Source organism: Ascidia mentula, chromosome 1 (genome assembly GCF_947561715.1).
Source record: "Ascidia mentula chromosome 1, kaAscMent1.1, whole genome shotgun sequence".
In the NCBI taxonomy this organism is placed as follows: domain Eukaryota; kingdom Metazoa; phylum Chordata; class Ascidiacea; order Phlebobranchia; family Ascidiidae; genus Ascidia; species Ascidia mentula.
This window is the reverse complement of record NC_138566.1, coordinates 2,273,530-2,300,255: the sequence shown is the minus strand read 5'-3', so window position 1 is coordinate 2,300,255 and position 26,726 is coordinate 2,273,530. Positions and strand designations below refer to the sequence as shown.

Here is a 26,726-nt window from a genome sequence, read left to right as displayed (position 1 = left end):
AACCAAGCATCACCATTGTAAACATTCTGTACATTTTGGTTAAGGTTTAGCACAAGACCCCACTAATGAGGTTAAATTTTAAAATTCCATGGGCAAGTTTCATCAATCGCATCGAAATTTAAAGTTGATTCGCTTTAGGTTTCTTGCTCCATCGTACCAAGTTGCCCAACGTATTCCCTTCTCCGTCTCTGTATCGGCCCAAACGGCGTTCGGTTGCGTGAAACATTCCCTGAACCACCAGCCTCCGCGTTTGTCATGTGAACAACACGTTTTCGAGGACCATAATCTGCTCACATGAAGCGAACGGTTTTAATCAATTTCCAGGAAGAGATCGGGTATGAATGGGTGCAAATTACTTGAAGTTAGTTACTTTGAATATGAAAAACTACTATGATGTTAGTCATCTTAGTAGCTTAAGATAATTAACAGCATAATAGCAATTGCTTTCATGTACAAAGGTATGGAATTAAAAGCTACGCAAAAATTTCAGTAAAAACTATACATGCTTGGACTAAATACTGGTGCCATTTTATTTCATGCATTAGACTTGGATCTCACCATAATTTTACAGAAAATTTAAACATGCGTAGTCTTTACCGTGATAATCTGGCAGACACATGTAACAAAATAAATTTACATTCAAGACCTTTTGTCGCTATAGTCGTGAAGCTTTTCAAGTACACATACAACAAAACGGGCAATACATTACAACGTTGCAAAAAAGCAGAGTGATTATAATTAAAAAAAAATGTTTTTGTGTCTAATTAACATTTTATTGAACTTACTTTTCGGCTTGGTTTTTATCTGGTATGATGAAGTTTACTTTGGTTGTATTGCTTATTGGTGACCCCGAAAAACTGTCCCCGATGTTTCCCGAAAATCCCTTTAAATTAACCTCGTATCTGCATTTCGGTCCCACGAGGAAGTCTCTGTAACGTAATACACGGCAAGTGTCGAGATTACGTTTTTTTCTGCATCGTGGCCGACGTAAGTACGAATTAAACCGACATGCAGGAAATTTCTGACTGTCAAAATTTGAAACACAATTACGAGTAGAGGTCGATGAATTACGCAAAGAAAAGTGAATTGCTTGAACTGATTGACATATAAAACACCTCTTAACCTGTACTCTCCATATCCTGTTTCATTCTGGAAATCGTCCAAGTCGATACGGAGTCGGCATCTCTTTTTTTTCGCCCTTCTGATCGTATGATAAACTCTTTTTAAACCTGCAAAGATTTTTTAAATTTAATTAAATAATACGAGATAAGTTTAAATGTGGGAGAAGCGGAAAAGTGTTTCCATTCTTTCATTAAAGCGCGACTGCATTATTACGTCACTATTTGCTTACCCCACCAAAACTCGCCACTAAAATTTCCGAATCCGTCCTTGTAGTCTTTCCAGTTCCTCTGGAAGTTTTCCGAGCCGTCAAATCGTTTCTGAAACAACTAAAAGAGGTTTTGACTGATTGGTTGGTTCTGATAATTAGCAAAACCTTTTTCAATCGCAATCTGCATTTAGCGGCAAGTTGAAATGTGAACTGTATATTTTTTTGTCAAATTCAGACAAGCTCTTGGAAAGCGTCGGATCTATTCTTTCGGTCAAGAACGATCCTGCGCCACAAATGGTTGGCGACCCACTTGTTTAATGTTTGTGGTAATATTTTAATAATCTGTCATTCTGGCACAATTAACGTTACTTTTCATGTCCGGCTGCAGCCTGAATCCTAGCTGCAAAGCAGGTGAAACGTCCGACAATAAAAGTCACGTTAATTCTTGCAGAAGTACAAATTATTAAAGTACAACATGCCTGGCAGCAACAGCACCATAATATTTGTGGTAATTACTGCATCACATGACTTCCATCGTCAAGTCCTATTTGAACACAACAGTTATAAACGTTTTTGTTTAAATTCCATCACGTACCAGCCACCCATTTTGACACACCGCTTTTCCCGCCTTTAACTCCACAATTCCCGTTCTATTCTTGTCCCAACAAGTCACTTCTGAAAATATTAAACAGTTTAGAGTTGTTTATTTTCGTGTGATCTAACGTTGCATTACACTGACGTATGAAACATAGCAATAAACTCTTCTACATGCAGCAATATGTAATCAAAAGGCATTTGTTATTTTGTTATGGAACTATTGCTGTAAAGGTTATGGAACAAGATAATGCACGTAACCGCACGTATTAATAAAATCAGGGTTTATGGGAAAAGGTTTGAAAATGTCGTGTCAGCAAAAACAAAATAACGGAAAAAAAATTTAAAATAGGAATTTGTGTGCAGTGTCGTCTCAAGAGGTTACTTGGGGTAATATGTAAGAAGTGAAGATGACTTAACCCACCCTTCTGACAAAACTTTCCAGTTAAATACGGAGGGCAGTTGCAGAAATATCCGCCAATCCCCTCCACGCACGTACTGTTGTTTTCACACCGGTTCACGTAGCAACTTTTTGTATCTGGCAAAGAAATTTCCATACCGTGAACTGCAGTTATATAAGAATATAAAACAAGTCATTTGTCGTAAAGACATATTTCGCCTACAATAAGGTATCGTCAGTATTGCTGAAAAACAATGCGTTTTAATTGAAACAACAGACGTAAACCACTGCATAAACTCATATACAGGTACTTGTACCTCTGTTTTCGAGATTCATAAAGAGCAATAGGGATTCCGATAACGGATGTAACATATATAATTATTTGATTTTAAACAGCGTTGTTTTTAGTGATACTGATGATGCCGAATTAGAGGGGAAATATATATTTCCAAAATAACTAAAAGACAAGTGACTTAAGGTTTGCTCTTAGTTAAAAAATCATACACCATGTCTTAGTTACCATAAGGCTGTCGGGAGATTGCCATATGTTTTAAGATTTCTATTTAATAAAGTCTATTTAAAAGAGGGGTGTCGGTGAACTATAGTAAACTTATTCGAACACTGGGCGACTCTGCAATTGTCACATTCATTTCGCGTTGATTGGGAAGTCATTCCGTGCAATGTCAGGCTACATGCAAAGGTCTGTCGGACATGCTTTTTGAAATTCTCGTCAAGCAACTCTACTAATCTCACTTGAAAAGGTGAATGACTTGTGGAAAGAATCGTCATCACGACTGGTGATACCGTGTGACGTACTTCCGTTGTATGACGTCGACCGTTTTGCATTGTAGAAGGTCACATGTCCACCTTTCACTGTCAAAAGCGGTGCAATAAGAATGAGGAATAGTACACAATAAGGCCAATGGTGGATCACTCAGAAATATCATTAGGATTAGTGAAGTCGCAGGTTGAACTGAATGTCAGTCTGCAACAACGCACCTGTCAGCATACCGGCGTGGATAGCTGCACTGCAAAGTGAAGAACGCGCGCTGTAGATTTCAGTTCCATAAACCGCTTCCTTCCCACAACCTGGAGGGCAAACTACGTCATTGACAGCCGTCGACGAGTCGCCTTGCACTGCGCACGTCACTGAAAATGAACAGGGTCAGTGGGAGTGTCAAGCTGTAACCAGGTTATTTGGCAATCCTTTTCTTCATTTTACCGATGTCTTGAAACTAAATTGTTATTTAAGGAAAACGTTTGGAAGATTTTGTTTTGCTCTGTGGCCCTTGACCTTGACAGGATAATTAGTCACAAAATTTGATGTTAGTTGTATGAATCTGTAACAATTGTGAAAAATTCCAAAGTGTGAGACAGAACTTTCACAATAATTCAAATCACTAACTTTCAAACGAATATGAGAATTTTCCACTTGAAGAACACGTTTTACTTGTGACCGCGTTCCTGGTGGCTGCTTCGTATTGCTTCTTACCATCCTTCAGACTCCGATAAACCACCACAGGACCACCGCCGTCTGGAGTAAACTGCCGTTCGTTACCAAATTTCATCAAACTTTTCATACGTAAGATACATAGATTTGAAAAAGCATTGGTGAACAATGGAGGCCCAATTGGGCCATGACCCTTTTCAAATACTAAAGTTTTGGTTCACGAAACATTCAAATTGTGGCCAAATATTTAGAAATTAATTTATCTTTAAGCACGCCAAAGTCATTTTATGAGGCGATATTTTAAACTGTGAACTGTTCCTTGCCTAAACCTGTAACCAAGGCCCCAACAAAAATTTCAAACTGGCTACGTCCACTGCAATTTCTGCAGGAAACGTAAGCAAAATCTAGACCGATGATACAGGCGTTGTATCTTTCCTACCGTCCACCCGTTGGTCGTGGATTGCCGCCAAACATATGGAACCCCAGGAGTAGAAACGATCCCCGCACAATGTCAAGTTTTGTTTCAAACAACCTGGTGGACACATGAGGGTTGAGATGGAATGTTTCACTTCGGTGAAGTTCGTGTCACACTTCAAGGTCAAATCTGCACGAGGAAATAGAAGAAAGGTCTCAAGGAAAATATTCGAAAACAATGCACCTTACACTGAAATGATACAACGCCATTAATTGGTAAAACGTTTTTTGTCTATTAAGAATTAATATCTTTTACAGACGGCTGTTGTAACAGTTTCAATTTCGTATCGAATTCGACAAACATAGTTTGCAGTCAGTTGACGTGGGCATATTCTTCATTTAACCACCATAATTAATCTTTAACAATTACTAAAATATCACAAATCAAAATCTTTTGTAAAAAAAACAGTTGTCACGTAATGCAATAAAAACATGGTAAAAAGTATACACAGATTAGAGGCACATAAATAGTTTTTGACATGTAAACTCTGTTGGGATCTTATCTGCGAATCGTTATTTAGCCAACTTTACCTTCGCATTTTTCGTCGACAGCTGTGACAACCATTAGAGTCACCATTAGAAACACCAGCTTTTCTTTCCATCTTCCAAAACCACCCATCTTCGCACTGAGCTATTGGCAAGTTATGGGAATAAAATATTGCCTTGTGATTTAAACGCTCTTTTCTTTTTTCCTATTTTTTGTCGTCACGACACAAATCTGTCAATGATGATTGTTTCACATCGTTTGAAGTAGAAAAGATTTTACTTTATTAGTGGATATCGAGTATTTGTAAGGACGAATCAAAAATTGATCAAATTAAGCAACAATTCATAACTGCAGCATTGCGTTTTAAACATTTACTTTCACTGACAAGGAATTTTTTATGCGTAAAAAATTTGTTTCTATAATTACACAAGGTTGTTTTTAATCGTGGAATCTCGCCAAACGCAAAACCCTCTGGTTCTGGCCTTTGAATGGATCAGTCAGAATGAGATTATTTGAGTCGTAGGGTTAATTGCGTTCATTTTTACAAGAAACATTGATAATATTTCAAGTGTTGCTACTGGCAACTTCTGGTCACATGAGCAGCTGTGTTATTTACACCAGAGATCATTAAGTACTTAGTAGTCTTTGTTTGCACCAGAGTAGCACAACCTTTTTAACTAATGCCGGCCGCATCTCCCAGACTTTATTTCACCAACTGCCGTTAGCGAGGTCATACTGATAATTTCGCATATACTTATGTTTAAAAGTGCAATAAAATGTTATATTTAACAATTTTTTTTACCTGAAACTACATGGTCTTATTCTGTATAAAAACAAAGACTGGCCAATCTCATAAGCCAAACATCCAGGAAAAATCGGTAGTTTTGACAATGCACGGCCGACAATACAAATGTACTATAAAGCATGCGTACTGCCACAGGTTGTGACACCCTGGTTTGCACTAAAGGATTGGTGATAGAAAAAAACATAAACTGCCCCACATGTGCTCATACGAAACGTGGACGGCCTCCATCAATAGCGGAAGCTTAAGTTGAAACCAAAACTTCCACACAAAATTATTTAAAGCGTTATTACAATTGTGGGACAATATCAAACGCGGGCAAAAAGTTAGGTACTGTACATGGGTATAAAACAGTTATGTTTCATAAACATTGATAAGAGCAACGTCTTTTAACACAGTTAGCTCAGCATTTATAAGGTAACGTTTATCGATGGCAACAAAGACTTTGCATCTCGCTTCAAAACAAACCGTCCAACATGCATAGAAAAAGTAATCAAAGCTATCTGTCAAAAATGTTTATTCCAAATGCTCCAAAGCGTTGACGAAATGCATCAAATGATGAGGTTCCCTGATTTTCAGCTTCTCGTAGACGTAACGATAGAAAAAATCTTTTGCATCTGATTTAAGTGACTTCAGGAATAAAAGGGTTTTTCCATTCAACTTCTTGTTCACGGACCTGTTACAAGAAGGTACAACACACATTTAAAATATTATTCTACATACGATTCAAAGCACGCTTTGCATCAACTTATTTCATAATAATTTTCAGTATTACGTCACAGTTACATCTGTGGGAATTGTGGCGCCATGGCCGGTGGACCCCAAGTAGAACATACATCCAAAATAAAAGAAATATCCAAGTGAAAAAAGGCAAGAAACAAAAACATCGGTTAAGTATGTTGGTTTAGCAAACTCACAATTTCAGTCCATAAGCTTTCGCCCAATTCTCCACTTCCCTGTGCGTCCATAGCCTCACGGGCTGCTGATTCAAATCCAGATCAGCGTAGAAAATATGCTTTATAACTGCACCAGCGTGCCCAGGGGACAATGGGTGGGTCTGTAAACGTAATGCAAGAACTGAGACTTTACTGGTGTAGGTTTAAAGGCATTGCTGGATGTCTGGGCTGCGAAGCCTGTAAACGTTATGATCTCGATACGATAGCTGTGATCCAAGCAAGGATCTGCGCAGTGGGGCGATCCTGCCAATCATGACATTGACATTGATGTAATATTACTGCGTTTCCCAGTGTAAGTTGCAATTACGCAGTTATTTGTCACAAGCCACGTGCGTGATAGTTGGAATTTAATAATTTTCCATGTCGATTAAAAAGATGGTTTTACAATTCTTGACATCCGCACGACGCAGTTTTCTAAACAAGGGTGGCCTTAAATGCGGGTATCTGTATTCAACCAGTTCTATTGATGTAATTACGGTCGCAGATATGGAATCTATTAGTTTGAACCACAAACTTCCCTTTTTTCACATCCCTGCAATACAGCCACGAGGCGGGGATGGCGCCAGAGAGCCGTATCACGTTACAATGACTGGTCGAAGGGGAGTTTCAAAAGCGGACGCTTTCGTCTTCAATTATTTAAAATACTAACATACAGTAGTTTGAAGTTCAGACATTGTAGGAGTCATTACACAAAACCATACAATCGATACCACAAAAATTTTAATTGACAATAATCTTAGTACCACGATTTTGGATCAAACTTGAGCAATGTTGATATTCTCAAGTAATCGTCAGTGCACACATAACGAAAATTTCCGAAACGCTTTTCCTTACCGAAAGGATAAAATTTTCATTCAAATGAAAATCTCAATCGTCAGAACCCAAACGTTATGCACTTATGCCTCTGCCATTTACTACAGTGTGAGCATGGTAGCCTATGTACGACGCAAATTTCCAAACCAACTTTTTTTGGAGTCGAAAAAAGTTATTACTGCATGCATGAAAAATCGTAAACCGTCATGTTAACCTTGAGATTTTACTTATTCACCTTTTCTCCCGCCTTTTTTCTTCCTTTATCGCCAAGTTCTTTGACCAGACTTGAAACAACTTCAGTGGTTTTCTCTGCTTTAGGTTGGGTATGTAGGTCAGTGATGTCCGTGACGTTGTAATAGAGTTTTGTGCCCAGAAGAGCGCCTTCGTTAAATTTAACACGGGTCAGGGTTGAAAGTAAAGAAAGGGATTCCTACCGGGACGATTCAATTTCAAGTATAAAAAAACATTCGTATGCAAGTGAGATTTCAAATAATTTTGACGCCTTTTAAGAGTGGGTCACATGTAACTGTTTTTAAGGGTACAGATTTTTTATTTTATTTAACTATTATCAATAGAAACGGGAAAAGACGGATGTTCAGGAAAACAAAAGAACTGTTTTTTGGATGGTGAATTCCTTTTTTCAGAAGTTATTTTGTTACATTATTTTCGCGCCAAAGAACTGATAAGCAGCCTCACAGCTCACCGAGCCATCCTTTTGGTCTGTATCCTTTTTCTACCATAAGAGGAATAATTTCCTTTTTTTGCTGGTACGCATAGGTCCCTTCAGTTCTGTGAAATGAGATTGTAATCATGTTTAACACCAACAAAGTTACTTAGGGATCACAGATATCGTATCAAGACCATTAAATGCGTTTTTCTTCTATTCCAAGGTATTTTTACCTGCAGTTTTGACTTTCGCTGTAGGACCGGGATAATGCGACCAACACCACAGCTGATTGTTCAACAGCTTCGGCCATCGTTTGCAGAATGTCTCCCCGCATTTGGTCGAGGTCCATCCAAACATTGAAGCCTTTACTTTCCAAGTGGGCTTTCAACTGTAAATTGATGAAAACATAGGTTGTTACAAAGGGTCCGTTCGCTTGATGTTGTGGATTTGGTTGTTACAGAGATTCCTTATTTAAAAAGTAACTTAGGAAACAGAAATAGTACATTTTTAGAAGCATTAATTCATACATTCCTGAAATATACAAACAAAAGGTTGGTTCTAAAAAAAGAAAAAAGTCATTTAGGCATTTTCATGTGTCACCAAACCAAAACGAGCTTGCTGTAGACGGATGGCCAACATTACAGCCAGTAAGGTCTGTGCTATTTCTGTGCTAAAACGATTTACACCCGCGCAATGCAAAATTCACGTCACCTTTTTTATAACAGGTTGATTGTTCCAACTGTAACTTAACATCACGTGATCTCCGCCTTCTCTTTCACCATCACGAATCTAAAAGGATGAATTCAGCATAAAATTTCATAAAATTCGATTGGCATTTCAAGCATTAATCACCGCTTTCCCGTTGGAATCATAGATAATCGGATCGCTTTTCAGAACCCACATCGCCCCGGAAGCCGCCGTTCGTAGTTTCCTGTGAAATTATCGTAAGATTTTATTCTAACAAGCGTTGAATTGTATTCAGGCAGTGAATTTACTTTCTGGTTTAACATGAGGTTGGGTTTCAACCAAGTGGCGAAAGTGAAAGAACTCTTCCAGGAGAGGTTGCATTTACACGAAAAGTAAACCATTGTGTTTTTGCATACTACTTGAGATTTAGCAAATTAGTGAACAAATTTACTAAATTTAGGTTCCTGACAACTATTTGGGACACACTGGCCGCTAAATTCTTCCACTGGAACGATTCTCCGGTTTACAAAATCTGGAAAAGCATTTCGATAAAAAATGTTCAATACTTGTCCTTGTGAGTCATGAACTCGTTCAGTTTTTCTATCACAGGTTTGTTGGCGTTGATTTTCTTCTTGTTCTCTTCCACAAACGACAAAGCCCAGATACATTCGACTGCTCTGATTTTTTCGGCCGTCCAACCTAAACCAAATGTTATTTACAAACAATAAATAACTTGCATTAAATCGTTTTGACGTGCCAGGTTTAGATGGCCGCATTTAAGATTGAATTACTAATACTGCTAAACTTCAGATTTTATTAGAGTCTTCAGTCCTTGTTTGATTTAAGTTAAAAAGTGGAATCGATATGAAATTAGTTATCTGAGTTCGGATATTGGTGCAGGACTGTGTACGTCACCTTTCTTGATCAGTTTCATTAGTTTTTTGAGTAATTTTTGTTTGAGGAGTTTTTTGCTGTTGTTGTCGTTCATTGCAAGTCTGGACAAACTGCGAGCAAGCCCCTTGGCCGGAAAGCCCAGTTTTGAGTAGCGGTCGATTCTGCCAAGAGCGTCGTCCAACTCCTGTGATGACAGTAACATAATTTTAATGCAACTATTTTTACATTTTTATGCTAAATTCATATTTTTAATCAGCTTTTAACATAGGATGTAGTACAAACCTTCAGCAGAAAAGTGATAACATCGTCGTCCACTTCAAACTTTTTGGTTTTATCAGACTCATCACTTGGTGGCGCCACTTCACTCCCGCCATTTTCATTACTTTTGTCAAAGATTGCGATTTGTTTGTCCTCATCTCCACGATTTGAGGTGGATTCGATCTTGCTGCTAGTTTCACCTTCTTTCGGGGTTTGAACTGGTTGTGTTTCGCTGTTTAAGGAGGGAACAATGTCACTACTGGTACCATCCTTTTCGCTGGTTTGAGATGGTTGATTTTCGCTGGTTTCGTCGTCCCCAACACTTTTGGGAATTGTTTCGTTTCCAGGCTCATCAACAACTTCGTCTGACAAGTCGAAAATGTGGGCTAAGATGAAGTAGCACATTGGAGCAATACTTTTGTCTCCATTTATCTGTTGAAAAAATGCACCTGTTTTTTTTTTCTTGAAGAGCTAAAATGGTGACGTCATCCATTGAAACTTACCGAAACATTCACTTTGTCTTTGGCGAATTCCGCAATAAATTCAGCGGCTTGCAACTTTCTAAAACCTTTGGAGTTGTTGTTCGACAAGGAGCAGTTGTAAAGAATTGTAACAGAACATAGGACGATGATACCCTGTGTCTGTAAACACAAAAAAATTAAATAATAAGCATAGATAAAACCGCTTGTTAATTGATTCTGGGAATCATTTCTTTGTTGCAACTGGCCCAGACGATTTCCATCTTACGTAACTACAATCACAGAGACGTTAATTTCCGTGTTTTACTTTTCCCGTGTTTTTATCTTTCCAACGTCTCCACGCGTTGAACGAGTCAGGTTTTTGGTTGTGTGCAGGGCGTATTGTGAGGTAGTGTTGAGCATTTTTAATTTAACCCACTTCTTGTATTGTTTTTTGTAGACACTGAGGATGCTGGGCGATAAATCAGGGGGAGATAACCAATTAATTTTATCAGTAAAACCTCGATTGAAGTATGCTAGAATACTTCTAAGTGAGCGAAAGAACGATAATATATTAATTGATAGAAGTTTAATAGGTTATATGAGGTTTACTTTCGGTTCTTCTTCAAAGGTTTCTTGAAACAACTTCAAATAACCGAGTAGATGTTCGAGGATGTCGCACTTTACCATTCTTTCCGTCAGCGGGATGCTGGTTTGACTGTAATTCACAGCAACTCGCAGCAACGTGTGCATATCGGAGAAGTCTTTGCTGGAAGGTCAAAATAACAACTTTCACTCTCCCAATTAACCAAGTAAGTCTAATGACCTTGAGTTGTTTCGAGGTCAGGCAAAATTCCTACACTTTTTTGGTTGTGAAGTTCTCAAAAGTACCGGGAAAGATTCACGCTACTTATGACGAACCAAACAAAAACCACGACGATTTGTTGCTGCGTTAATAATTTTCAATCGCAGAAATTCATTTTTTTCTAGAAATTCTTCGGAAATTCAAAACAATGCACCAGAGCATCAGACAGTTTGAGAACCTCTGTTTTAAAGTAAAATTTGGTAACCTCTGTTACAGCACGCATCAGAGGTTCACATACATGTTTGATGTTACCAACACAAGTACTTACTCATTCAACTTTCCGTCCCGATTCAACTTGGTCGAGTAAATCTTGAAATAGTTTTTAAGCAGCTCAGCAGTGCCCTCTTGTGCTAGGTAGTTACCGAATGACTGGAAAGAACCCTGTAAAAAATACGCATACTTGGTACGACGTTTCTGTACATTTTTTCCGAACTACACTGTGATATTTCATGGCATTGTTTTGCAGATATAGCAATAAGTAAAACTTGTGCGCCTCTATGCGCAAAACTGTTTTGCGACGAATTATGTTGGGACGTTGTACATACGGTCATAGTCAAGTAAATCTAATCGTTGGAGGTAAGTCGTACTGTTGTAGGTCCAGCGATTCCAAGTTTTAAATACTAGCGCAAACTACAATATTCTTTTGTCATTTTCAGCATGCGTGGTTTTCTTGGCAACCAACTGCAGTTATTTTATCTGACAGTGCTTACGGCCTCGCTTTGCACTACAAAGAAAGTTCTTGAAAGTTTTATGTTGGGTGATTGTGCAATAATTTATATCAGTCATGGTAATCACTTTTTGCAAGATTTTTAGTGCCACAAGACCAAGACCAATCAAAGTTGCCAATGGCATATCTGCGCTTTACATATAAACATTTGTATGTGAAATTTCATGCCGGCAACAATGTTTTTCACCTGTGCATAGATTGTCAGGTAGAAATAATATAGAAGACGCTTGAAGAGTTTTTGGGCGCTTTTGCCCATTGATGACGCTTCCAAGTCGGAATTGCTCTCATTTTTTGCTTTTTTCAGGTTCTGCGTCAGAATCCACGGGAATACTGGATAAGAAAAAGCAACGCAGATAAGCCAGCATATAACTTTGAATGCTTGTACAATACGTTTTGTCGGTTTTTTACAAGCAATCTGTACTGAGGTTGTATACAAAAGCGTGATGCGTCGACAATATGCGTAAGCGCCATACGATCCGCGTTAACAACAGAAACTGGATCGTTGGACTGTGGATATACCAGACGTAATTTAAAACCTCTCGTACTTAGCGTAGTGTTCATAGCAACATAGGTAACTTGGCCTCAAAATCTAGCTCTGATTTTGCTTTCTGTGATACCAGTTATCGTACTTCAATCACTTTTAAGCCTTCCCATATTTTGGAACCGCAATAAGAGGTTAGGGCGATTTTAAACAACAATTTAGAGGGAACATTGGCACTAGTGTTTTGTCATATTGTACGGGCGTTTCAATATTTAGTTTGAAACAACAAACTTATGTACTCACATCCACTGGAGCTCACATGCAGGCCATCGTTCATATCTTGTTTACTTTCCTGCTCCACTGAGGTGCTACTGCCCATTTCGGCTGACATGGAACACATAAGGGAACATTTGCAATAGTGTTTTGCCATATTGTACGGGCGTTTTCATATTAAGTTTAAAACAACAAACGTATGTACTCACATCCACTGGAGCTCACGTGTTGGCCATCGTTCATATCTTGTTTACTTGGATGCTCCACTGAGCTTCTACTGCCCATTTCGGCTGAAATTGAACACACAATTCCCTATACTACCGCCTTGGTTTGCACCTAAAGATTAAGTTGCCAACTAGTATAAGAAACATCCAACTTACATCGCTTAATAGAGATCCGGCTACCTAACTTTTGCTCCAAAATACTGACATTGTTTGTGCGCTTTGTGACAAAAACTTGAGACCTATTTTGTGATTGAATTCAACAACGCTGCTTTTGAAAGGCAGATATGTGGCCTTAATAAAGTCTTCTTTGCAGAGCTTTCTTTCGTATTGTTGCGGACCTTTTTGTCTGCCCCTGTCAAAACAACTAAGGGTCGAAACAGGAACAGGTTCTCAGTTGAGTTGGAGTTAGTCGGGCGGATCTGCGTACCAGACCATAACGGACAAAACTTCTGTAGCATCCGAATGACCACCTTAGAGCATTTAATGAAAACTTTTTAGGCGTAATTATCTACGAAGCTACGTAACATCTGCAACATACAGTTTCGCATTCAACGTAACTTTGTGCTTGCCCAAAATTTTCGTCAAAAAATGACGTCAAAAGTGGTTAAACTGTTGTTGATTTCTATTGACACGTGCAAGTCTTTCATAAATATTTTACTTTACATTTTAAGGTACAACAAACATGTTTTTTTTATTTTGGTGGTAAAGTTTTGACAAAATTTTTAAATTATCTTTAATTATTTTAAAATAAATAGTATATTAGAGTTTAGCTTTTTTAATTTTATAAAAAGTATTTACTGGTGTTATCTGACTTTGATAATTTGTTTGTTGTTGTACCTAACATATGGACATTTTCACTTTTCACAAACGTTTTTTTCAATATGCTAAGATTGGCAACGTGTTAGCAGCTTACAACTGTAAGAACTTTTAATATTTGTGTTGGTGAATTGTGGTTCGCAACATGGCAGCGGGTGCAAATATTACAGCTCTTTATGGTGAACTTCACAAATATATTCAAGTTTCGGACTACAAGCAAGCTTTAAAGGCTGCTAACAAAAGTAAGTGAGTGTTTATACAAAAGTTTTGAAGAAGGGATACAAATATAAATATAAAATATACTGTGCAATAATTTTATTGATGATTCAAGAAAAAGTACTAATAATAATATTTTAAAACATATTCTAGTCTGGCAAGGCAGAGTACATTCTTGCAATTGCAATTAATTTCCACCAAATGATGGTTTATTTGTCTTACAGTTATCCACACAAAGGAAGGCAAAGAAGATGTGGAAGCAATGCATTGTAAAGTGGTCTGCATGATGCAAATGAGCCAATTTGCCGAAGCATTTAAGTTCATTGAGGCAACACCAGAAATAAAAGAGTGAGATGACTAATTTAATTTAAGATACACTCTATTTTCTTTTGTGTAACTTATAAGCTATTTCCTAAACTTTGTTCCCAGTAAACTTTTTGCCATTAAAAATAATTTTTCATGCACCCTGCTCACACATAGTCAAGCATTTTGAAAATGCATTCCTTGAAATGAAGAACTTTAAATCTTTTCTGCTTGTTTTTTTATAGACTATAATAATCGACTTACTAAACACAATTCAGGTTGTTGGTGTTTGAAAAAGCGTATTGTCAATACCGTCTTCTTCAAACTGTTCAAGCCTTGGAGACAATTAAATGGATAAAAAACCCAGATTTGAGGATACTGGAGCTAAAAGCACAAGTGGTAAATATCTTTGACTCAGTAACTTTGTATTGTAAACTTCCGTTGTATATGTGCCAAAGGCAATAATACAAGTTTTTGTATGGCTGGTATAAATCAAGAGTCACCCCACTTGTTTCACATATAAATCAAGGTTATATATATGTAAGTAGTGTTGATCGGGGGGCAGATAACTGTCCTATATAAGATTATTTTTACCTTATTGGTGTCCTTGTAAAGGGGGTTTAAAAGCAGGATCTGAACAAGAATAAAAAGATGTAAACTTTTTTTTGGGGTGGATAAGCTTGGTGGGCTGGGACTGTAGTTTGGGGAAGATACTTTTACACTGGATCACATAGTTTTTTCCAAACTTGATCCACATATAAGCCTATGTAACATAGAAATCTGTGCAAATATTAACACTACGGTTTCGTGTATTATTTCAAGTTAAATATATAACCAAAAATAACAGGTGGTGGCCCTGTTTACACCTAATCATTAAATTCACACATATTTCTGTTTTACACATATTTATATGTGGATCAAGTTTGAAAAAAAAAACTTTGTGTCCTAGTGTAGTAGTATTTTCCAGAGTTTGGTGACCCCTATTAAAATTTCATGAAACAATATTCACACAAATTTATGAAATCAAAATATTTGTGCAGCTTTACAAACTTGGAAACTATCAGGAGTCGCTCAAAATATACAAGGAACTTATTAAAGAATGCACAGATGAGTACGAGGAGGAAAGAATGACCAACTTGTCAGCTGTACATGCTGCGTTGTCCGCTTTCGATGACGTTGAGGTAAATTCTGTAAATCATATCATTGTCCACACTTACAAACAGGGTCTTTTAAAATTGTTTAGTTGTCTTGTAATAACTAACTTTTGACTTTGGACAAGTTTTTATAGCCAGTTAATAATGTTATTGACTAAAAACATAAAAATTTCAAGAAAATTAGGTTTAACTGTAGAGTGACCACTAATTTATCATAGTATATATTACAAAATATATAAGGATAAAGGAAAACGCTTTACATACATATACAAGTAACCTAACATTTACACTTAAAATTACTTGTATTTCAGACAGACATTGGGTTCAAAGTTGAATCGTACGAGCAACTGTATAACAAAGCTTGCTGGCTTCTTGGTAGAAATCGTGTAGAAGAAGCAGAAAAAATGTTAAAGGATGCAGAAACTGCCTGTCGTGAAATATTGGCTGAAGAATCTGAGATGACTGAGGAAGATGTGGATGCTGAAGTATCCGTTATCAGGTACATTATATTTTATGTTGTGCTTATTATCCATATATTTGTTGCCATTTTGCTGTATTTCGCACTAAACTGATTTGTTTCCGTTACTGTGGAATTTATTTGTTAAAAAATAATATATTGTGGTGTGCTGTATGTTTTGCAGCTTGCAAATTAACACAAGGATATTGAATGGCCAATAGTGTAAAGTAACATATTTGTACATTATATTTTGTTATGTGACCTGCATTTACTCAAGTAAATGAGTAGATTGCTGCCCCAAGTGACTAATAGTAATAGTTACACTTGCACATGTCTGTTCCAAGCAATCATGAGTAATTTTAGAATAGTGGATTGACATGACAGAAAACTTACCTCGTATTTTCAGAGTCCAATATGCGTATGCTTTACAACTGCAAGGGAAGGTGGATGAGGCTTTGGTCATTTACAACCAAGTCATTCGATCACGTCCGACTGATATTGGTCTTGTTGCAGTCGCATCCAACAATATTATCAGTATCAATAAGGTATATATTTATAAATCTTAGACCTATTTTTTTCAGTTGTATATTGCCGTCTAGTTACTTGCCACATATTATCATAGTATTGGTATTGGCATACACATGGGGCTCTCATGGCAAAACTTTCCTGGATGGGTCGAATGAAATAATCTTATTTTGCAACTTAGTCCTGGGAGCTGCTGTGAATTGCGTTACATAGACAGCACAAAACAATTTATACTAGCTTAAATTTTTTGCAATTGTAAATAATTTATACAATTGTATTGCATACACAATGCAAGATGAAACGCTTTTTTGGGAAGTCCAGATTGCAGTTTACTTGCTAGAGCTTATATCCTTGTTTTAAAGTGCATTATGCTTAGATTTGTTGTAACAAGTTATTGTTTAGGACCAAAATGTGTTTGATTCACGGAAGAAGATGAAGGCAACAGTCGCTAGTGGTGTTGAGAATAAACTGGTTCCAGCTCAACGAAAAACGATTGATTTTAACCGGGCACTGTTGTTCATGTACTCAAACCAGGTAAAAACAGAAGTTTTTTGCTGGATATCTACATATTAATATAAATATAATTATTTTCTGTTGGTGGAATTGTGCTTCAACAATGTCCAACCAACTAATGTGTTTGTTTCATGTGGTATTGCAAATTATTTGATAAATCTGCAAACTGATTCAGTGTATACTGTATATACCAACTAATAACAAATGATACAGAATCAAACATGTCGATATATTTCTAAGCAATTTAAACTAGTCTTTTCATATTATACTGACTCTTATTTGGTTTCTTCTATGATTAGTTGTAAAACATCTGAAAGTTTATTTAAAATATTGTTTATTCTCATGTAAAGTTCTCTATCTCCGTCTAGTGGGAATCATGTCGCAAGTTGTTAAAGACGATGCAGCGTGAATATCGAGACAGCAATATTCCGTGTCTCATTCAAGCAGCACAGCTATGCAGAGAGAAGAATGCAAGCAAAGCCATCGAGTATTTGAAGGTAAGTGTTACAACAACTGTGCAGATTGTACCAAAGATACATGAACTGATTTCAGCATTAACAAACTTGTGGCAATATCCTTCATATGCTAACTTTTAGAAAAAAAAATTTGGAATACATTTTTTACTACAATTATTTGAGCCCTTTCCAAATACTTGCAAGCATTTCCTACTTGTAGTTGTTTTTGTTACAACATTGCAATATGTAAACTATGTGTTCCTGTCAGGATTTTATCAGAGTACAAAGCGATCCAGACCTTGAATCACAAGTGGATCTGACCAACATTAAACTTGCATTGATTCAACTTTTACTCGGGCAAGGGGAGGTCAGTTTGTCATCTTAACCAATGAGTGTTTTCTATTATGTCAAGTTTATTTTATCTGATAAAATATTTAATTTAGAGTGCGTACATATTTTACCATAGAGCTCTGTTGCAAATGTCTTTCAAAACTTTTTACTGTATTGCAAGTCACAGCAAGTTTTTTTCTTCCATTTTAATTAAACACTTACTTTTCGTCTGCCTCTCTGTGTTTAATTGAAATTCGCCTTCACCTTGTTCTTGCTCACCTACATAAACAGTGGCTTTATTGCACAAGGTCACAAGTTTAAACGACAGATTTGGTGACAGCAGTTACACTTGTGCACCAATAATACTTATGTTGTAAAACTTATGTCCAAATTTTTTGAAAATAATATACTATATTTCAAAACCTATATAACATGTTTTGTTTGTTTAAAGTTGCGACAAGCATGTGATCAGATTGAGTCGCTCGGAGAATTGTGTTTTACTCCTGGGATGGTTTCGTGCCTTGTTGGTTTGTATAAAGCTCAAGACTCGGATTCCCAGAATGTCATTGATGTGTTTAAGAAGGCAATTGAATGGCACAAAAAGAACAAGGTAAGATTGATGAAATCACTGTCACCAAAATATTGCTCACAAGTTCAAAGCATATAAATAGAGCCAAAATGCTTATATTGGCACCGTCATGGTCTGTTTGTTGTTTGCTTCAAAACTAATGGATCAAGGTAGCACTTAATCAATATCTGCAAATTCCACTTGTACTATATTTACATTCTGTTAAGTTTAACTTGGAATTAAACATTGTTTTGTGTGTTGCATTGCAGAGCTCACAACAGATTTTAACGAACTTATTGTGGGAATGTTCCCAGTTCTGTCTCGATTACAGTAAGGCAAAAGAAGCTGCTGAAATGTTGGAAGCCATATTAAGGTTTTAGAACTTTTACATATTTTTTGTTATATGCCCAGGTATCATTTGCATGGACAGGTAGATTTCAAATTTAAACTTTTAAACAACCACCACTTGGTGGAGTTATGGAGCAATATTTCTATCAAAGCAATTTCACAAATTATTGTTGGTGTATTTTTTTTGTATTAAACAAATAACATATTTATTGGCATTTGCTATATTTTATAGGATTGACCCCAAGAACATTAAAGCTCTTGCAAAGCTCATTTTTGCTTATTCTCAGTTCAACACTTCCAAGGCACACCAGTAAGTATTTAATTAATTTTATAAATGTTTTTCTGAAAAAGCCAATAACTAATTAAAAAAAATTTATTTAGTTTTTAGGTCCAGTTTTAAGTTACATTTTTTAGTTCTTTAATACTAGTTAGGCATTTAATAGGTGAACAAATGTATGTGGTTAATTTCCATGCAATGGATCAGAGTGTTGTAGTGAAAAAGGAGGTCATGTTATTGTTACATCTTGCATTTAAACTGCTTCTTGTATCACAATACATTCACACAAGACATGCATTGTTTAAAGGTTGAGCGACGACCTTCCCTCATTGGCTGAACTCTCAGTTACGGTTGATGTGGATGAACTGGAGCGGAATGCAAGCCGATTGGCTCCTCGTTACGTGAAGCGTCAAAAGGAAAAGAAGGAAGCTGCAGATACTGTTCCGGCTCAGACCAAGACTGGGGTCGTCTCAGAGGGAAGGTAAAAAAACCATTTTTTTATATCTGTAGCAGATATTCCAACACTGCAACAGTTACCAAAATCTTTTTTGAATGACCTTCATAATTTTGAAAGTAATTTTTTTCAATTAACTTGCCGCTAGTAATTCTTTAGGGTAACTTTAAAATGATTGTGGTAACTGCGTGCATGAATCAAAATAGAGGAGCTACAGAATATAAGCTGCCAAAACATTTAAAACTATTAGTTTACTGTGATGTCACAAAACAGTTAAACTTAAAAATTGCTGATTTGGTACTGGCCAACCGCGGTGATATGTTTAAAGTTGAGAAATACTTTCAGCACCAACGTTGACCTGAAGAAAACCAAGAAGAAGAAGAAAAAGAAAAATCCTGCACCGAAAAACTTCCAACCTGGTTACAATCCTGACCCTGAACGATGGCTTCCTCTGAGGGAAAGGTGAGGTTTAAAAACATTTTAAACTGAACCAGTGTTGAGTGCAAATGAAAGTTTGTTTTCCTTGAATCGCCTGTTGTCTCTATGGCTAACGGAGTCATAATACTGAGTCGTCTGTTTACCGATTCTATTTGAATAAGCGATACTAATGATGCCTGCAAAAACAGGCGAAATATATATGTATCAAAAAAACGTTTAAGAGTTATTTATAGTATTTCATGTTTTGTGTGTGGAGTACCTTAAAGAAGGACCGTGTGCATTGCATTAAGATCATTCATAAATGGCCACAAGACTGTATGTTTCATCATGTCAGAAGCTTAAAATATTATTAATTGATATCATGTTTCTGTTGCTGCCTGCCATATTATATTTCAATAATCTGTTCTTCAGACACAATTGGACATAACTTTAATTTACCGACGTTTCATCTTCTACTCAGCTAGGATTCCTAGTGGTAAAATCTTGGGCTGACTTGTTAACCGCAAAGCTAATTCAGCTGCCCAGATGACACTTTATTGGTGGAAACAATGTACACTGTCTGCAACTCACTGATTGGTTTATGTCGTCATGTTGCAGGTCGTACTACAAAGGAAGAAGGAAGGATCGTCGCAAGGGTGGTGTCGGAAAAGGAACGCAGGGATCTCATTTCGGAAGTTCAGATACTTAGTAAGTGTTGTCTGGACAATCACCAGAAACAAACAGGGATTTTTTCAAAATAAAAACCTTCAAAATAGTTAAAGACACTATTTATCCACTGGGTGGTGCAGTTGAGTAAAAATTGAAACCTGCAATGCTTGGTTTGATTTCTAAATGTAAAAAAGTTATCTCGTAAATTGTTACAATAACAAGATTGAAGATGATATTTTGTAACAAATCAAAATCTCAAACTATCGTAGGGGACAGATAGAACAAATAGTACAGTAATCTCCCAACAGTCTTAGGTACAAGAATATCATAGAGGGCTGTCACCATCAGCACACTAACATTTGGTATCACAAGTTACAGTAGTGGATGATCTTGAAACTTACTCATGTCATGGGTTTCATTTGTTTACAGTGACATGTCACAAAAGACATCTGCACCATCATCATCTACCACTGCCCAAACCCCCAACTCACCCAAACCTGGGTCAGCTACATCCGGGAGTCAGGGAAATACCCCTCTGAATTCCCCCAAACCAACACAAACCCGAGCGCCCAAAGGTAAAATGAACAAGAAGAAGAAGAAAGGAAAGGGTGGATGGTGATTTGAATATAGAGTTTTATTGTGGGATGCTGCTATGGATGAATTAAGCTGCAGGAATTACTTTCGCGTTCGGTTTTTGTTGTGGAAAAGTGTCATCGGTTGGTGTAAGATTTTCATTTCTGTGTTTTTCGGTGATGCGCAAACCAACAAGATTCAACCATGTTGCAATAAACAATTGTGGTTAATTAAAACTTTGTGAAACCTTTAACCGGCATGGTAGAATCGTCCACATTTCTGTGGCTAATCCTTGATGTTTAAAAAATGTTTTTTTGACCATCAACACAAACGGACAAACCTTCCAACTCAATTATTCTGACATACTTGCAATAACCATGCAGCAGAGAATAAAACAAGCCAATGTCCAATGGAAACTGTCAGAACTTTGAATGCACCGGTTATGTTGCACTGCTTGGGCTGATAAAAATGCCAAAAAAGTAATGTTGTTTAGATATCACTGTAAATGTATGGCATATAAATTAGTACTAAATGTGCCTTGATTTGATTAATTTAAAGCTAATTTGCAATACGTTTGGTTTCCAGTCTGTTAAACATGAATTACATCCAGTTTCGAATGAGTCGGTTGCAACACAAATAACTTAATTTTGCACGAAATTGGTGAGCAGTGCTATGTTTTCATGTGAAAAACCCTTGATTTAATTTATACTTATCAGACTGTTAACTATCCAGGAAAACCCATTCATGTTAAATTATATGTAATTACTGAAGCAATTATACCTAATTGGGAGTCATTATTTTAGAATAATACCCACTTTCATGAAGGTATCAAAGGTCCAACCCCTATATAATTGGAATTAAGAATGTTGTTTTTATCCAACTATATTTTAACTGTGAGACAATTAGAAATATATATATAGGTTTCCGCCACCAGGTAACATTATGAACACTAATTTGTTCATTCTGCTGGTGAAAAACAACAAATACACCTTAGTTAGTTAAAAGATTGCATTTTAAATTGAATATCAGGTCACTTTATAGGGACAGGATATCTTCTGGTGATTTTGTTGCTTGACATGAAAATTTTAACAATTACATGTTCTGTCCTTCTGGTGTGCCCTAATTAACACACAACATTCCACTACTCCAGCCACAGAATGGTCAGGGCTTGTGGTATACTATAGTGGCCCTTATGCTTTTTAACAAGTGCTTGTTAAGTGCCTTTAAGCACCAATATCTATCATAGAGGATTTACCTCTGTCGACCATAAATCATTCTCCTCAGTCAGCTAGTGTGTGTGAACAAACTACCAAATTGCCTTTTTTACCCAACCAAAAGAACAACAATTGATCGGGAAAAACAAAGTAACCTAAGGATTCTGCCACATGATCGGGAAAAAAATTAGTGCATTACTTCAACAAGATAACTTTGTGGATTTCAGCCATGAGTACCCACTTTACATTTAAACATTATCGAGTTTGATGCCAACTTCACCAAACCTTTTTATAATTTTTGAAAACCCAAATGCAGCCGAAAGCCAAGCAAATCTCAAGCAAGCAGTGTCAACTGCAGTGTATGAAGACATTCAGTCTCGTACACAAATTCTCTTTTCGAAATATTGGGTGGCTCTTAACAGAGCCTGGGGAAAAGATATGGGTGGGATGGGGAATTTATTTCAGGGTGGTTGGTTTGGTAAAAAAACGATGGATTGAAGAAAATGTCGAAGGGTAAAGTCAGGGGGATTTCAAAACAGGGGTACTTTGCAAGGGGGAGGGGGATGCAGAGGTAGAACAAACAATATTCACTTAAACATGTTATAACATTTACGATAACCAAAATTTAGTTAGTCCAAATTATGTGTGTGTATAGATTCAGTTTCACAAAATGGGAAATTGCTTAATACTGAGTGTACGTGCTTCCATTGCAATAGTGCGGGTATGTTTGGGTGGGTGGAAAAATGTGCAGTCATTTCACACACTTTTGATGCTTCACAACTCAAAATGGTTTGGCAGAATTTTTGGCAAGTTTCAGGCACAGCCAAGGTCATTATGTTCAAATCATTCACCAGATCAATTGAGCTGTTAGTAAAGCTAAGTTTTAAAGATTTTCAATGTTTTAGAATGACACAGGTGTTCAAAACCTGTTTTGGCTGTTTCAATTAATCTAATCCAAATCAAACCAACTCAAGGTGTAATTATGGGCAAATGGTGAATTCTGCACAAACCATCTTACACTCAATCAACAGCATGAAATTGTTTAAATGCAATGATAATTGATATGGAGAGCCACATTACATTCAGGGGCAGTAACAACACATTTTAAGTGAAGGAATGTGACACAAAGCATTCAAGAAATGCCACTGTCGCGGCATGCGGCAACTTGTTCATTCATACGTGGCTGCAGCGTCGCAATACACAGTGTTGCAACTATATGGAAACGACACAAACAACAGGGGACATTTGGGGGAAACTCTTCAACAAAAAGCATGTGGAATAAAAGATAGCGAGTGCTAAAAACAAGTGCATAGCAAGTACAAGAAACCAAGTTAAATGAGACAATTTAGACGTTGCCAGTTTTCTATTATTGGTTGTAGCAGTTTAAAGCCAACAAAATGAAATTAGAAGAATATTTTGACCTGGTAAACACAGCTGGGTACCATAATCAACAGCACCAGTACTCCAGCTGGCATGGAACAATAGATGTGTGCGGGAAACTTGGAAGAGTTGTTTTCACGAAAAAGCAAAAATCTTGGGTTTCAGTACTTACTACAAAAAGGTTTTTGTGGAACTGTCAGTGGTGTTTTAAATGGCAGGCACTTAAAATAAGCGGAGATGACGTAATAAAATTTTCTAAAAATTTACTTAGAACTAAAGTAACAAAACCAAAAGTGCTGTCTTTAAATCTTGCCACTGACAGTTCCACAGGTGTTTCTGATGTCTGTAATAACGTGAGAAATGTGCATGTGTTGTAATCACTTAAATTGGCTGCAGAAGCAATGCTCAGGAAAGTGATGCCTTGAGCACCGCTTCTGATGTCACACAACAGGCACATAATGGCACAACAGCAACCGAATGAGATGTGGTTGAACTTTTGCAGACATGCACTTGCTAACAGTGTGAGCATATGCTTGTGCGTGTGGAACGTCGAGAAAGAGGCATCAAATTCAGGCAAATTTCTTCGTTTTATCAATTTCTCTTTAAAGATGCAATACTAACTTGGTTTCGATTTGATGCAGTCATCTTCTTCATCCCATCTGTAGGACAACTTACACCTTAAACAGCAGCAATATACACAAAATAGTAACACTTTGCCCTTGCTGGAAAGTTTCCCAAAAATCGTGGCGACAGGTAATGTCCGAAAGCCGATAAATCATGGTAAAAAAGCGAGTCATAAGTCCGTGTCAGCAAGTCGTCAGTGCACAGCTACGCTTGAACTTTGAGAAGTCCTTTCAAATGAAGGGACATCTGTTGTGCAGAAGAAGCACATGTTCCAGTCATCCAGTGCATTGGGGGTTTTGGTAAAAAATCAGGGGTAGGGGGGGAGTGAAACCTTGCCCCTGCGTAGCATGTGCTGTCAGCTGACTCTGTAGCGACATTTTGCTTTAAGTTAAGCTGTCGCTGGGCAGTGTACGTGACAGATTTATCGGCTGGCATTGGTCGTCCTTTGGGTGACAAGCGTTGTGGCGATTGTCGGAAATTGGCACTTTTGCCTGTGGTGCCCACATTAGGGCTACCTATGTCAACAATTGGGGGAGATCTTCTTTGTAGAATCTTGATCTCCTTTTGGGGAGAGGGCGTTTTACGGTGGCCATTGTTTCTCCCACTTGGTGGCTTGTTGCGTTTATGCTTCTTTTGATGGGAATGCATCGGCGAATGATGAAACGCATCATCAGCATTTATCTAAAATAAGAAAAGGAATTGTTTTAAAGCAATCATATAATCCACACAAATTAACATATATTATACACTAAAACATTTCCTATTTTAAATGTTTTACTCTGTATTGCAAACATATTCATGACAGACAAAGAAATGACATACAAAGAAAACCAGTTAAAATTTTGGCTATTTGTACTAATTTATATATGAATAAAAGATATGGACTTACTGGAACAAAACCATTTCTTTCCATCTCTGCTCTTGAACGTTACTTAGAAGCAAAAAGTAAGAATAATAGGTGACAGCAATATATTGCAGGTATAACTTTCGGCAGTCTTCTCTTTTCAACGTTGTTTTCAACTTTCTTAAAAACCTTCAACTTTACAAATGTACAGCAGTCCTAAATCTGTTCAATGTAAAATTACTTTCATTACACAGATGTACAAAGGCATGATGTTTGCAAATCACTGGTATATATAATCTCGTTTATAAAAGTATATTTTAGATTTACATTTATGCCTGCTACATTACAGAGAAACTATATCATCTTGCTTGGCCAATTGGCTCTTCAACGGTCTTTTCACAAACTGACAATCTACACAAAGTTAACACTTTTATAAAAACTCAGCGCCCAAAACGTTCTATTTCTACAGGTGCAAACAAGAACTGAAAAAATCTCGGCGCCCGGCCCTCTCAGCAATCGCAACAAAATGTCTGCCATAATAAACAACAAAGTCTCCTATTAACCAATCGGAACGCAGAGTATCTGTCACGTGATACCAACAGCCAATCACGAACCGGTTAAATATAGAATTGACGTAAAAGAGAGGAAGTCGTTTCTCGTCACGTGACCGTGGTACAATGAAGCTTTTCTCCAGTGCTGATTTTTTTGACGTCAAACGTTTTAAAATACCTACATTTCTGCCTTAGGGTTTACTATTACAAGGTAAATAGTTCTGTTCTCATGTGTTTGTTTCTTAAACTCTATATCTTGTAATAAGTCACGAATATCTGAAAGATATCTCCAATGTTGGTGTTGACCAGCAAGCTTATAAATAGCAGCAAGCACGCAACTCTTACCAAACCTGTAAGGGCTTTGTGAAGCACTGCGCTATTTTTCTGCATAGACACAGGCCTTTATGAGAGATGCACACTGCCAAGGTGTTTGGCACCTTTTTTTGTTGGTCTGCATAGTCTTATCGCACAGCATGGCGCTTGAGTCGTTCAATTGTTTATCGCTGCGGCACCTTCAGTTTGCGGACCGGTCATCAAAAGATACATTTCCTGCAAGTTTTTGCACTTGGCTGTTGTATTCTGCACCTCAAATGACCTTGAACTTTATCTCTTGGATGCCGACTGCGTCTTTTGGATCCCCCCGGGAAAGCATTATGCCTAGTGAATTTGAATTTCAAAGCACAAACATCTAACCCTTACCGGTATCTGATGTGCATTGGAAAAGTGAAGTTAGTTGTAATAGTCAGTGGTTACTGCTCTGATTTTGTAGGTTTTGTTGTCGAAACAGACCAGTTGTAGCCATATCAATTAGAAGTCTATTGTTCAAAATTTGACATGTTGCAAAGCAAAGTGGGCTGCCATCAAAATCCCTCTCCCACTCAAAACACCATATTTATTAAAAGGAGTGGGTGCATTGTTTCTAAACACATTAAAAATTCGCTTCATTGTTCACTATAACAAAGATTCGTCTGTGACGCAACACAGACGGGAATTCGTACAAACGAAACACGACATGGGCGAAACCTGATCGATAAAGATGAACACAAAGCAGTTTCCCAGCGAAACCCATCTGCCAGGATTTGAGACAAACAGCAGGCGGCCCGCGAGGCAGTTTGTTCTGTTTCTTGCGCTGTCTGGACGTGCCTTGCCAAGTAAGGATGGCAAACAATAAACCATGTAATTAGCAGTTTGTGTCAAA

General features: G+C 37.2%; 3 protein-coding genes across 3 annotated transcripts; 1 reads left to right on the top strand and 2 right to left on the bottom strand.

Annotated features, from left to right (window-relative positions):
- Positions 1-5,027: 5,027 nt before the first annotated feature.
- On the bottom strand, positions 5,028-13,139 carry LOC145900554 (uncharacterized). The gene is made up of 17 exons (XM_082988866.1): positions 12,997-13,139; positions 12,826-12,906; positions 12,647-12,727; positions 12,050-12,192; positions 11,404-11,516; positions 10,883-11,039; positions 10,316-10,453; positions 9,837-10,244; positions 9,576-9,738; positions 9,227-9,359; positions 8,826-8,904; positions 8,685-8,762; positions 8,207-8,361; positions 8,010-8,095; positions 7,542-7,687; positions 6,455-6,594; positions 5,028-6,213 (listed from the first exon to the last, which is right to left on the bottom strand). Exons 2-17 carry the CDS (start codon positions 12,899-12,901, stop codon positions 6,054-6,056), a joined length of 2,256 nt encoding a protein of 751 aa, XP_082844992.1. The 5' UTR covers positions 12,902-12,906; positions 12,997-13,139; the 3' UTR covers positions 5,028-6,053.
- Positions 13,140-13,740: 601 nt separating this feature from the next.
- Positions 13,741-21,279, top strand: LOC145901375 (signal recognition particle subunit SRP72-like). The gene is made up of 16 exons (XM_082989037.1): positions 13,741-13,898; positions 14,097-14,220; positions 14,454-14,574; positions 15,216-15,356; positions 15,641-15,828; positions 16,193-16,331; positions 16,714-16,845; positions 17,193-17,321; positions 17,548-17,646; positions 18,061-18,219; positions 18,447-18,550; positions 18,758-18,835; positions 19,110-19,283; positions 19,602-19,718; positions 20,292-20,381; positions 20,772-21,279. The coding sequence occupies exons 1-16, from the start codon at positions 13,802-13,804 to the stop codon at positions 20,959-20,961; spliced, it is 2,082 nt and encodes a 693-aa protein (XP_082845163.1). The 5' UTR covers positions 13,741-13,801; the 3' UTR covers positions 20,962-21,279.
- Positions 21,280-23,088: 1,809 nt separating this feature from the next.
- LOC145901624 (uncharacterized) lies at positions 23,089-25,363 on the bottom strand. Its single transcript, XM_082989376.1, has 2 exons — positions 25,023-25,363; positions 23,089-24,814 (listed from the first exon to the last, which is right to left on the bottom strand). The coding sequence occupies exons 1-2, from the start codon at positions 25,044-25,046 to the stop codon at positions 24,338-24,340; spliced, it is 501 nt and encodes a 166-aa protein (XP_082845502.1). The 5' UTR covers positions 25,047-25,363; the 3' UTR covers positions 23,089-24,337.
- Positions 25,364-26,726: the final 1,363 nt, after the last annotated feature.